General features: G+C 40.9%; 1 protein-coding gene across 1 annotated transcript; it reads right to left on the bottom strand.

The window, feature by feature from the left end:
• Positions 1-740: 740 nt before the first annotated feature.
• On the bottom strand, positions 741-10224 carry CLN5 (CLN5, intracellular trafficking protein). The gene is made up of 4 exons (XM_011378148.2): positions 10006-10224; positions 6576-6741; positions 5578-5803; positions 741-3556 (listed from the first exon to the last, which is right to left on the bottom strand). The coding sequence occupies exons 1-4, from the start codon at positions 10158-10160 to the stop codon at positions 3045-3047; spliced, it is 1059 nt and encodes a 352-aa protein (XP_011376450.1). The 5' UTR covers positions 10161-10224; the 3' UTR covers positions 741-3044.
• Between the last annotated feature and the right edge of the window lie 1597 nt (positions 10225-11821).

Raw genomic sequence — 11821 nt, 5'->3', positions numbered from 1 at the left:
ACAATTTATAGAAAAGCTTAGGATAGAAGGGAAAGGTTGGTGTGAAGAAGGCTCAGTCTTGAACTGTCTTTTAAGAAGATGTAATTTTCTACCCCATACCTGGGAACAATCTGGTGGAACTGGTTTTAATGTTACCATGCAGCCAGAAAGATTTTACCTGTTTGCTGATGCCCAACTTCCCTTTGAAAGACATATATGATATATAAAAAAGACATAAAGCCTTTTTCCTTAGAATCATTAGTCTAATAAAATATAAGGTTAATATCCTCGTTTTAAATTGGGGAGAGACAATTGTAGAAAGTTTGAGGAGCAGAAAGCTACTTGGACAATAAAGGGCAAATATAGGGAAGATGCTACAAACTTTGGCCATTTGCCTTTGGCTGTGAAAAGGTAAAAGCAAGTGTGTGGCTTTGGAACATTGCTCTGTGTATAACATGCCAACAATTTCTTTTAAAGAAGTCAGCATCTTAAAGAAACTGCAGTCCCAGAGAATTTATTAAGTGCTACCAAAGCAGATTATAAAATGGGATGAAACATTCTAATATTTTTTTGACTTCCAGGAAGCCAGTTCTGATTGAGAGTTCCAAATATTTAAAGTTTTTTCACCTTTTGACTGTATTCTTGTACCTACAAAAATATATGTGATAATACTTTGTGGGTATACTTACCTGATACTAAGCCAGAATTAATGAGGATATATTTATTGTAAAGCCCTAATAAATTTCAAACCAATAAAATGGTTTCTCTTAGAAGTAATTTTATACATTTATAACTTAACAGAAAAATAGAAATCACATTTAAGTTACACAGTAATTCAAAGGTCCACAAAATTTAATTGGCACATCCTGCCTGACCATGTTTTGGTTTCCCAGCTCCCATTTTGAAAGCATATTCTTGAATCATCTAAGTAGAGTTGACAAGTTTAATAAATTCTTAAGAGTACTCATATGAACACTGTGCTCTTGGTGGTATAGTCAACTGAGTCTACATGTTACTTTCACAAGATTTCTTAATATTCGTAGGAACAATGAAAAATCTTAAATGCTTTTTTTAACGTTAACTATTTAGAATCTTGCTTTAAAATTCAAGTTCCATATACAGATGTCCTCATTTGTCTTTGCTTTGGAACCAAGTTCTGTGATTTACAGTTAACATAAACTTGGCACAAGTTTTTGCTTGTTACCCTAATGCAGTTCTGTAAATCCAAAATACTGTTTTCCCAGAGCAATTTTCCTAATCCTGTAGAAGTTGGCATTGCCCAGTTTTAGCCCCTAGATGGCGATACTGCAAAGATCCAAGTTCTCCCTATGTACTTCAGCAAAACAACCTCTGTAGTAGGCACTAATAGTGCAGTTTCTCAAGCTTTCTGGAATAAAGGACTGGGTTTTTATTTTCAGACTGTTGTAGTGCCCATATTTTTTCAAAAGACGATAAATGAATTCCTACACAAATGAATTTTAAAAAGACATACAAAATACAAACCCCAATTTTTTTATTAGATTCAACAAAATTATTCTAAGTTGCTTTAAAAGTTTCTAGACGCTTCCTATCATCTCCTACAGACCAGTAACGTGTTAGTAACATACAATGCAGGCACTGGTCTGAAGACCACACTGAGTGGCACTGAAAAAATTCCTTGAGAGTGCATCCCATCCGGTCAGTAGAACCTTGTTCAAACGTGGCTTCATTACCACTAGCTGGGTAGCTGTGGAAAGATAACTTTCTAAGCCCCAATTTACTCATTTAGATCAGGTAAATAATACCTATGCTTAGGCTTTTTATGAGAATTCAATGTTCATGTACTAACCTCTCAGGGAGCACTCAAATGTTAGTAGAAACTAATATAATTGGTACATTAAATATTAAACAGGTTTTTTCTCTCTGGTTTCTGCTTAGTCATCTTACTGGTGTTCCCGCTTCCCCCGCCCCCTCCCCCAACCGCCATGAATAGAGACAATGTATTCATGGATTCAGTTGATTATCAAACTCTTAAAAGGAACTTGAACCTTGTTTGATGGCCCTAGTGAAAGCACAGCTACTTGGGGATCTTTGACAAAATCCTGTCCTCTCTCTGGGAAGTTTACCCTCTTTCACTGAGCTGGTGTAGGGAGGACTACAAGAAGCAGTGAAGGAATCAATGGGTACCTCAGCACCCCGACAAGTCTGCAGTCAGATACTTCCATGCCCCACATGTTTGAAGAATTGCAGAAACACTGTGCTGCCAGCTCCAAGTTGAGGTTGTTATTACAAAACCCAGGAAAGGCTGGCACGTAAACTTCACTAGGCAAGATCAAAGATGTTATAGCTACCATTTATTGTGACCTTACTATGCCAAATGTACATGGCTTCAATCGTTAACAATCCTGACAAATGAATCATTTTAGAGATAAGGAAACCAAGGTTCAGAGATATTAAGATGTTTAATCACTCAATGCCAGTTACTGGTTGGTTATAAAATGCTAGCCAAAAACTTGTGTTCTTTATCACTGTATTTACTACATCTGTGTTCTTTATCACTGTATTTACTACAACTACTCTGGCTATGGTGTCCAAAGTAGTCTTTAAGTGACTACTAGTGAATGGAACAAAATCAAATTAATAGTCGTTTTGAAAGTTGCAAGAGCTGTAAAGTCTAAACTATCAAAAAGTACCTAAATGAAAAAGCATAACTACCATACCAGAGAAAAGTGACTCCTACCATGAAAATGTCACTGAAGGTAATTTTTAAATCTTGGCACACCATATCCACAATTTTAAAAAGTTGGGTCCAAAAAGCCTATATATCTGATAAAACTATCCATATCGACGAAGGCTTGAAGATTGAAATAAAGATCATGTAATATGCTCACTTTGGTCAACATTATAAGAGTTTCAGCTTCTTTCCCAAAAAATTCCTGAGATAATATGCAGCAATTCCATCCATGTGCATTTTACCTTTCTGCCCCGAAGAGGAAAGGCTTAAGAAACAAATGTAAAACCACTCCCTTAAAAAACTGATGTGCTGGTGGTAAGAGGGGGAAAAAAAAAGCAAAAGAATTAAGGTTTTATAAACCAGAGAGTGTTTTGTTTCTATTAGGTAAAGGGATTTCTTCATATGTTATTTTAATAAAAGGGAATTTCATAGGTAAAAACCAATATTCAAAATTATAAAACAAATAGAACTGTCTGTGTATAATCATTGCATCAAAAATCTGCAAGAGACTCAACAGAAATTCTTTAGTTGACAAATGTGGTTTGAAGGGGTAATAAAATCTTCTTATGGCTAAAGCAAGAGTCTTGTTTCCTGCCGGCCCAAAAATAGATGTTTCATTTCCTAAATAAGTAGGTTCTCCACTGTAAAGAAATATTCTTGTGTAGTTGGTTTCTATCTTCTTGAACTCTGCTCCAAGTTCAGCCAACTTCGTATATGTCCTTAATACAAATTTGGAACAGTCATAGGATTCAAACCATGTCTCCGCCCCTTTTTCTGGGCTGGCTTGGACGGTCCATGTCTCATAATAAATCCCTGTTTCATTGTCCTGTTTTACCCACTTTGCCATTTCGTTAAACGTGTTTCCTAGTCAAAAAAAAAAAAAAAATGACGTGAACATCAAAGCTAATCATGTTAGTTTTAAGTAAAATGTTTTAGCCAGATTAAGGCCATGAATGTACATGAATAAAAAATAGTTTTTGAATTTCCAAACCTGCATCTTGCAATAGTAATCTAAGCTCAGCCAACTTTTATTCCACTTTTCAAGGCACAAGGTATTTCTGAATTGTAAATATTAGATGTGATAGAGAAGTCTTATATATGAATTCTATAATCATTTAAGCCAGTCAAAAGCAAAATTATACACATGTGGAAGCCCTCTTTCTCTACCCTACTCAATGAATTGGATTCAGAAGCAAAAGAGAAAAGGAGAGCAAGGAAAAACTGGAAGATGAAAGAGTGAATGGGGCAAAGAATATAAGAAGAATTGAGGGTGAAATGCAGAGCTGCTCTGTTGGAAAGCATGGTATGCACACAGCATGCATGGCTGCCTGAGGAACGGCTACTCTGGAAGGCTGGTCTACTAATGCGATAAGAGGAAGCACTGTACCACATCCACCTTGAATATTTGGTATTTTCCTCTTCTCCCTGTACTTGCAGCTGTTGGGATTCTGCTTACAACTTTCCTACCCACCACACAAATTCTGCTTACAACTTTCCTACCCACCACACAAATGAATACACTAAAATGGGAAATGTGTTTTGGCCAAGTACATGGACTATATAGACTCCTGGATGGCTAACATTCTCTCCTACCACCCTGTACCAGAGCAGAGGAATCTCTCTAAATGTTAACAAAACACTGTCCTTTGCATGGTTACAACCTCATCTGGGCATTTATAATGCCTAAAAGGGCTCGGCACCAATGTTTTGTCACTGTGTGTGAAACTTTTAGGTTACTCCAATTTGAGTCCATGAAATCAACACTTTATGTCCTTGAACATGAATAGAATGGCTGCCTTTATTGATTTTATGGAATTAAAATTGTGGAATAATAAAACTTGTTTCGTTAGAACTGGCGATACTGTTCTTAGTGTTCTTCAACTCAAAAAAGCCAGTGCTGTAATTGGCCTAGAATGAAAGAAAGTGTAGCTATTTATTACACCAAGCATTGATAAAAGAAAGAGACTTTCATATTGCTGGAATGGTTTGGGACACATCAATTAGAAGAAAACACAGTATATAGTTAAAGATTAGGATAGGGCACAATATATAGTTAAAAGAGCCCCAGATTACATATAAGAGACAACAGTTATATCCCTGGTTCTACATCCAGCTCTCTGTGACCTTGAGAGACAGGTAAGTCATGCTACCTGGCTGAACCTCAATTCTTTATATGTAAAATGAAGAGTATCCTAGCCTTCCCCCCAAACATACTCCAAAATGCTTTGTGAAGAGCTATACAAGTGGAAAGCATGATAATTTCTTCAAGTCCTGTGGTTCAGTAATAATTCTTAAAACAGTACTTCCATTACATTTCCATTTTTTGGAGAACAATGGTTTACAGTGTAGAGCTCTGTAAATGATATGGCCAAGCTCTCTACCTATAAAAGCCTCATCCCCATCCTACACACAAGGCAATGAGTCAATGAGGTAAAATATGACCAAAGTCACATAACCAGTTTCTGATAAAGGTTCTCCTGAACTCCTTTATCAGTAACTAAATGCAACACATGCAGCAAAATTCCAACTGTTTCAGCAACTTTCATACACATCCAAAAGAAAAGAAAACCTCAGAGATAAAATATTTAAGTTTTGAAGAGGCCTCAAATGCATAAGATCATATATGTTTGGGGAGGCAAGTGAGCCAAGTGGTTAAAAAATGGTCTATTGACTGCCAAGTTCCCTAGTTGTGGAACTTTTACCTCTTTGTGCCTCAGTTTACCCATCTGTAAAATGGGAAAAGTACTTCTGGAACTACTGTACTTCTGGAACAAAAGTGACCCCTATAAAGCAGAACATTACTGAAACGCCTCAATGAAAATAATTTCTATCATTTAGATATTTATGCGATGATCAAATACTGCCATATTTTTTTTGAAACTTACCTGATATGGTTGCTACATGAACTAACGTCCCATTTTCCTTCCAGTGACTATCATCAATTCCTTCAAAGAAGCAGGCAGCTCCTTGATTACACCAGAAAGGGGCATTCATTTCAGGTCGAAGGTGGGGAAATGTGCAGTTTCCAAGCTGGAAAAGCTCATACCATTCCATTGTGTAGTTCTTGCCAGTTAAAGTACTCCTGAATCCAATGGCATCATGCATAATTTTCTGTGTAAAGATCATACATGTATAAAAGTATTTGTGAAGCAAACACTGTTCCAAGAACAAGATGGGAGAAAATGTGATGTGTCACAACTGCGTATCAAGTAGAACAGCTGCTCAGCTGTTCCTTCTTCCGTGTTGCTATTCTTGCTTCCACTCTGAGGCCCCTCAACTTCTGGGCCCTCATCAGCTGTCCTTTGCATGGTTACAACCTCATCTGGGCATTTATAATGCCTAAAAGGGCTCGGCCCCAATGTTTTGTCACTGTGTGTGAAACAACTGCAGTTGGCCACTGCAGCTCATCTCAGATAGGAAGGACGTATGCTATGTGGACACATTCATAATCTCCTTATAGCTTATATTAGTATGAGAAGCCTCCATGCCACAGTCTCAAGAAGGAAGTCTATGTACATTACAGGTGATGAGAGACTCAAATGGTGAGCTAACCTGGGAAAAGTGCATATAACAGACAGGGCCTGGAAATGAAGTGTCTCCTGTCTTCCCTGTCCCTTTCTCGGGCCTCCTCCCTTCTTACTTTCCAGGAGCTGGGTACAGGAGTTGGGTTTGGATTCAGAATATTAAAAAGGATGAGAGCAACTGTATCTGTTATTGTCAGGATCACAAAACCTAATTTTTTTTTACTAATTTTAAATACATTAAGAGAAAAACCAATAAACGAGCTAAAATCATCCATTTAAATTGCGATTATTCCTTCGAATCCACTTAATAATGACATCATTTAATTAACTAAAGTTATACAATCATGACACATCCTTACCAAGTGTCCCAGGAGGTCTCCATATTTAAATTCCCATACTGGGGCTTGTAACCGAAAGACTTCAATAACATCATTAGCCTTGATAACTGGGATAGGCGAGCCAGTTGGACAGAAAGTGTATTTAGCTTGACAATAAGGATCTGGTGACGGACGGAAGGAAAAGCGTCTAATAAAGAAAAATAAACCATCAACTTAGATTCTAAGGAATTTGGTTCTTCTGGCACATTTTAGAATCCAGATTTTAATTTCACTGTCAATAACATTGTTAGAGAAAACAGTCAAAGCTTAGCCTATAGTGTATAAATACACATTTTATTTGTTTTCCTGTGAACACATTCCAATGATGTCTTTGTAGCCAATGATACATTAAAAGCACTTTGATAAATGCACGCTTCCCTGTTTCCTGCTCTCACTGTGGGAATTTTGGAGACAGGGACCATATCTTAAAATGTGTATAGCTCCAGATCTTATTTAGTAGACGAATATTTACTGAATAAAGGAATATTTTTCAAATGATATTTAACTTCCCAAACAATCTATACACTAAGATTATTGTTCAAAGGTAATTATGATTAAGTAGAACATATTTTCTATTTTAAGAATTAGCCAACATTCCTTAAACCAATATTTACTAGGATCTGCTATGTGTAGGATACTATAGGAAGAAGGGAAACAAAAATTATATTACTGTTCCTTTCCTCAAGAAGCTTTGGGTGGGGGCTGGGAAAACATTAAACAATGAAGCACTGTGTGGTAAGTGCTAAACCAAAGAAACATATAGTCCTATGCGCACAAAAGAGAGAGAAATAATTTTTACCTGTGTGGATGGGTGGGGGTGAGGAGGGCAAAGAGAGATGAAGACCTGGTCTAGGTTTTTAAAATACTTTTGAAGGGTAGGAAAGAAAAAGAGAGTAAACACTTTTATAGGACAAGCACAGCACGCTGGAAGTCTCAGCTAAATAAGACTGGAATTCAGGCTTCAAGGCAGGAGCGGTGAGAAGAAAGGAAGGCAGGGACTGTCATTCTGCATTAATAGAGAGTGAACCACACCCCCTGAAGTCCTACTACTGGGAGGGTTAAGCCCAGGAGTGAACTTACAGGATTTTAAGTAGCAGATCTGACATGACTGAATTTGCTATAAAATAAACTTTATTTTATGAATTAGAACATGGTAGGGAGAGAGGCCAAATTAAAGCTGAGAGGTCAGTTAGGTTACTATGATAATGAAACAAAAGCGGCAGCAGAAAGCCATGGCTATAGGACTATAGTTGAATTCAACTCAACAGACACTGGTCACCTTCCATATTTGACACTGGGAGAGAAAGATGAAAGAAGCTACCTCTATCTGTCCTCTTAGAACCCTAGATCTCTAAGGTTCTAGTCAGATGTACTGGTTTAGAATCCTAACACATCAACAAAAATTTATATTTTAAAAAGTTACCAAAATCTTGATGTTAGCCAAAAACATCAACAACCTTCCTGAAAGTTTACGTGATTCGGGTATACTTACCTGTTTGATAGGTGCTTACCTGGTTTTAAAAAAATACATAACTATATATAGGTCTCACCTGCCCACAGCAAAATCTATTTTAGGTCAAAGGCAATTTCAAAAGCATAGTTTATCCAGCAATCCCTCTACTGGGTATTTACTCCCAAAGACTTGAAAACCTATACCCGAAAAGATATTTGCACACTGATGTTCACAGCAGCATTATTCACAGTGACCAGGACATGGAAGCAACCAAAGTGTCCTACGATAGATGATTGGATAAAGAAGCTGTGGTACATATATACAATGGAATATTACTCAGCCATAAGAAGAGATGAAATACTGCCATTGCGACAACATGGATGGACCTCGAGATAATCATGCTAAGCGAAATAAGAAAAAGTTGAAAATCACATGATATCACTTACATGTGGAAAATAAACCTAAAAGCAATAAATGAATAGGACAAAGAGAGACAGTAGACATGGACAATAAATAGTGTTTACCAGAGGGAAGAGGGGAGGAGGAAAGAGATAGTATGAATAAAGCAAGGGGTGGGTGTCAAATATGAAGTGACGGAAAGAAATCTATGGGAGGTGAACACACAGTGTAAACATAAATATGCATTACTGTTAAAGTGTACAGCTGAAACTTACTGGATTTCGTTAACCAATGTCACCATAAAAATTAATTTTTTTAAAAGCATAGTTTAAGTGTGAACTTAACAAAGATAAATTTTATTTTGAGGGGATTAGATGGAGGCATATACTTAATTCTTGAAACTTAAACATAAGAAGTCAGTCAATAACTTGCTCTTAAGTGGTTTTGGATTTACAATCTCTTGTTTTATTGAATATTTAATTTTTACTTCTTATGAACATTTTATTAACATTTTCCAGAAAACCAGTTTCAACCTCAAACTTCTCTTTTCATGTGTACCAAGCAAAACAAGTGGTGCAAACCATTCAATGAGCAGAATACACTAATATCCAGGTTTGACGACAGCTGGCATTTACTACATTTAATCCTCCCAACAAACCTAAGGCAAGTGCTATTACTATTTCTACTTTCTGTCTCAGGACACGGGGGCACAGAGATGCAAGTAACTTACTTGCCTAAGATCACACAGCTAGTCACGGTGGAGCCTGATGTGATCCCTAGTAGTCGGAATCCAGAACTCACTCCCGACCACGGGATTATCTGAACTCACTACTTTGTCATCCAAAATAGCTGTGCGTTTTCAAAAGCTGCTGGCCTTTCCCTTGCCTGACGTAGACGCCGTGTTTTCTGTTTAGCCATGTGACAGTGACAGGCGGTGTAAACACTTTTCTAGGTCAAAAGCGAGAATCAGCTTTATAGGTTTACAGCCTCTGCACTCAAATTCTGACCACTGTCCTACCTCCAGGATAAAGACTGGACAAACGAGGTCACCAACCTTCCCGGTTTCCCCGGGATCGAGGGAGCAGGAGATTACAGGGACACGCGACTTTTAGTGCCCAAAACGGGAAGTCCCGGCGAACCAAGGCGAGTTCGTCATTCTGTAAATTCTGCCAGAGGTTACGCTAATGACGGTGCAGGACACACTAAATGTGAAATTCAAAGTCTTCCTACACTACTCAATGAGTCTAAAAGTCAGCGATAAAACGTTACTCCCTTTTCCTTCCATAATTCAGGCCAGCGATGAGCCTAAGTCGCCTCGTCACTGGCTCAAGTGTCCCAAGAGGGAAAAGCGTTCAGGGAGGCGCAACAAGCGGCCACTCCCAAGCTCTCAACTTCGTTCTACGATTTGCTCAGTGTCGCGAGGGGCCAGCCGCGTGACCGGAAAAACAAGGCCCGCGCGCGGGTCTCTGGGGGCCGCGACGGCCGCCGCGCCGCGCCTCGGCCCCTTGCCGTGCGCGCGCATGCGCGCCCCACCGCGCCCGGCCGCGCGCGCGCACTCACTTGTAGGGAACCGGCCAGTGGCGCCGGGAGGAGACGCCCGTGGCCGCCGCCAGCCACAGCAGCGCTAGGGCCCATCGCCAAGGCGGGCGCCCCGGGGACGCGCCCGCGCCTCGCTGGCCCCCGGCCCCCGGGCTGGTGTTCCTCGCTCGCGCCATGCGGCGGCTTCCGCTGCCACTTGGGCCTCCCGAGCCCCACGACGGCGGAGGGCGGCCGAGCGGAGCATGCGCGGTGCCACTGCCCCGCCCGCGCCAACCGGGCCGCGGGCCGCCAGGAACCCGGCGGGGCCCGCCCTCTGCCTGGCGTCCGTGCCGAAGACTCGGTTCCCCCCGCGCGGGAAGCCTTTCTGAGCATTGGGGAGCCAGGCGGCGGGTCTCAGCGCGGTCTTGTCCCGTCTCCTCCCCAGCGCCCTGCATAGTGGCGGCTTCCCAGCTTTGCCAGCCATGGGGGGCGCTTGGGTCCGGTACCCCAGAGCGCTTCCATGGGCCTCGGGGCCTTGTTTTTCTCTTAACCTATTCGTTATGCCGAGGTCTTCTGGCCTCACGTCTCAGTTTAAAGATCACCGGTTCTTTGGATCTTCTCCGACCTTCCCTCAACAATCGCAAAAACCAAACCAAACCAGATCAACAAACATCCAGCGTTGGGGGCTCCTCTAACAGGAGACTCTTCTTACCTCGCCCCACAGGGCCCAGACTAGGTGACAGAAAACATTTGAGTGAGGGAGAATCCTTATTTGGAGTAGTGGGTGCAATGAGGCGGACAATGGGGGAATGACTTGTCCTTGTGAGACCTATGCCAGTGATAACGACCTACACTAGCAAGACACATGCAGCCCATGCTACTTCTTTATGTTCTATTTTATGCATTTCCCCCTCCCCCATGTTCTTCCTTGTTTGGAGCTACCACTTCAGTGGGGAAGAAGGTTCTATATACATTACCCTCTCTTCAACCTTTCACCTCGAGAAAATAATGGGATCAACTGCCCTGCTTTATGACCTGCCATGCTGTTATATACTGATATGTCTGTAAATAGGACGTTAAAGCTGTTGTAACTAATAGTCACTTGGTTTGCAAAAGAGCAAGCAGCCTGCTGAGCTGTAGGACCAGTGCTTTCCAATGCCTTCTCTTCCACAACACGCGTGAAACATCGTAACATTTGTAACTATATCAGAATAAATGAGGTGGCTGCAAAGGCCCGAGTTGCCCACCATGACCGTGGGTGGGAGCGTCAGCGGCTTCCCCAGGCCTGCCAGGCCTTCTAAGGGCTGTTTCGAAGTAGTTCTCCCCGTCTCTTACCCCTCAACACCTTTGCCCACTTATCTAAGCATTCAGGTGGCTCCAGTCCTAGCCCTCCTTCATATACTACCCCAGGTCAAAATCACCAAGGCTAAACTGGCCTCTTCAAAGCCCCACGGAAGATGAGAGGGGAACACATCGTAGCCATGAAAGCTGAAATGCAATGTGAGATTTGAAGGGCACTTGCAGGATTCCTTGTGAATTCGCATTTTGAGCATTTAACTAAACCTAATTAAAAGCAACATTATAACTTTTGCAAATATTGGGACCATACACTAGAGGGCCACAGTGAAACTTCCCATCCTCAGGACTTCCTAGAGCTACAAAAGCTTCAGGTTGACCTTGGTGGGGATTTCTTTTGGGTCTGCGGCTCTAATACTGAGAAAGCATTACCTCATATGAGACCTAACGCAGTGTCTTAGTCACTCCCATATGCTCTGCTCTGGTCCTGCCATCTGTTCCTCTTGGCTATGACCCCAGCACCCCAGGCTAAAGATGCTTGCAGACTACTGTTGTCTGATAC

Source organism: Pteropus vampyrus, unplaced genomic scaffold, assembly GCF_000151845.1.
Source record: "Pteropus vampyrus isolate Shadow unplaced genomic scaffold, Pvam_2.0 Scaffold332, whole genome shotgun sequence".
NCBI lineage: Eukaryota > Metazoa > Chordata > Mammalia > Chiroptera > Pteropodidae > Pteropus > Pteropus vampyrus.
The sequence above is the reverse complement of the archived record's forward strand: the minus strand, read 5'-3'. Positions and strand labels throughout refer to the sequence as shown.

What these genes read in the sequence shown, in the direction of transcription:
- CLN5 (XM_011378148.2), bottom strand. Translation starts at nt 10,160, where the DNA reads ATGGCGCGAGCGAGGAACACCAGCCCGGGGGCCGGGGGCCAGCGAGGC. An exon ending in CACTGGCCGGTTCCCTACAA is followed by an intron (nt 6,742 to 10,005) that starts GTGAGTGCGCGC and finishes TTTCTTTATTAG; the next exon opens with ACGCTTTTCCTTCCGTCCGT. An exon ending in TCATGTAGCAACCATATCAG is followed by an intron (nt 3,557 to 5,577) that starts GTAAGTTTCAAA and finishes TTTTTTGACTAG; the next exon opens with GAAACACGTTTAACGAAATG.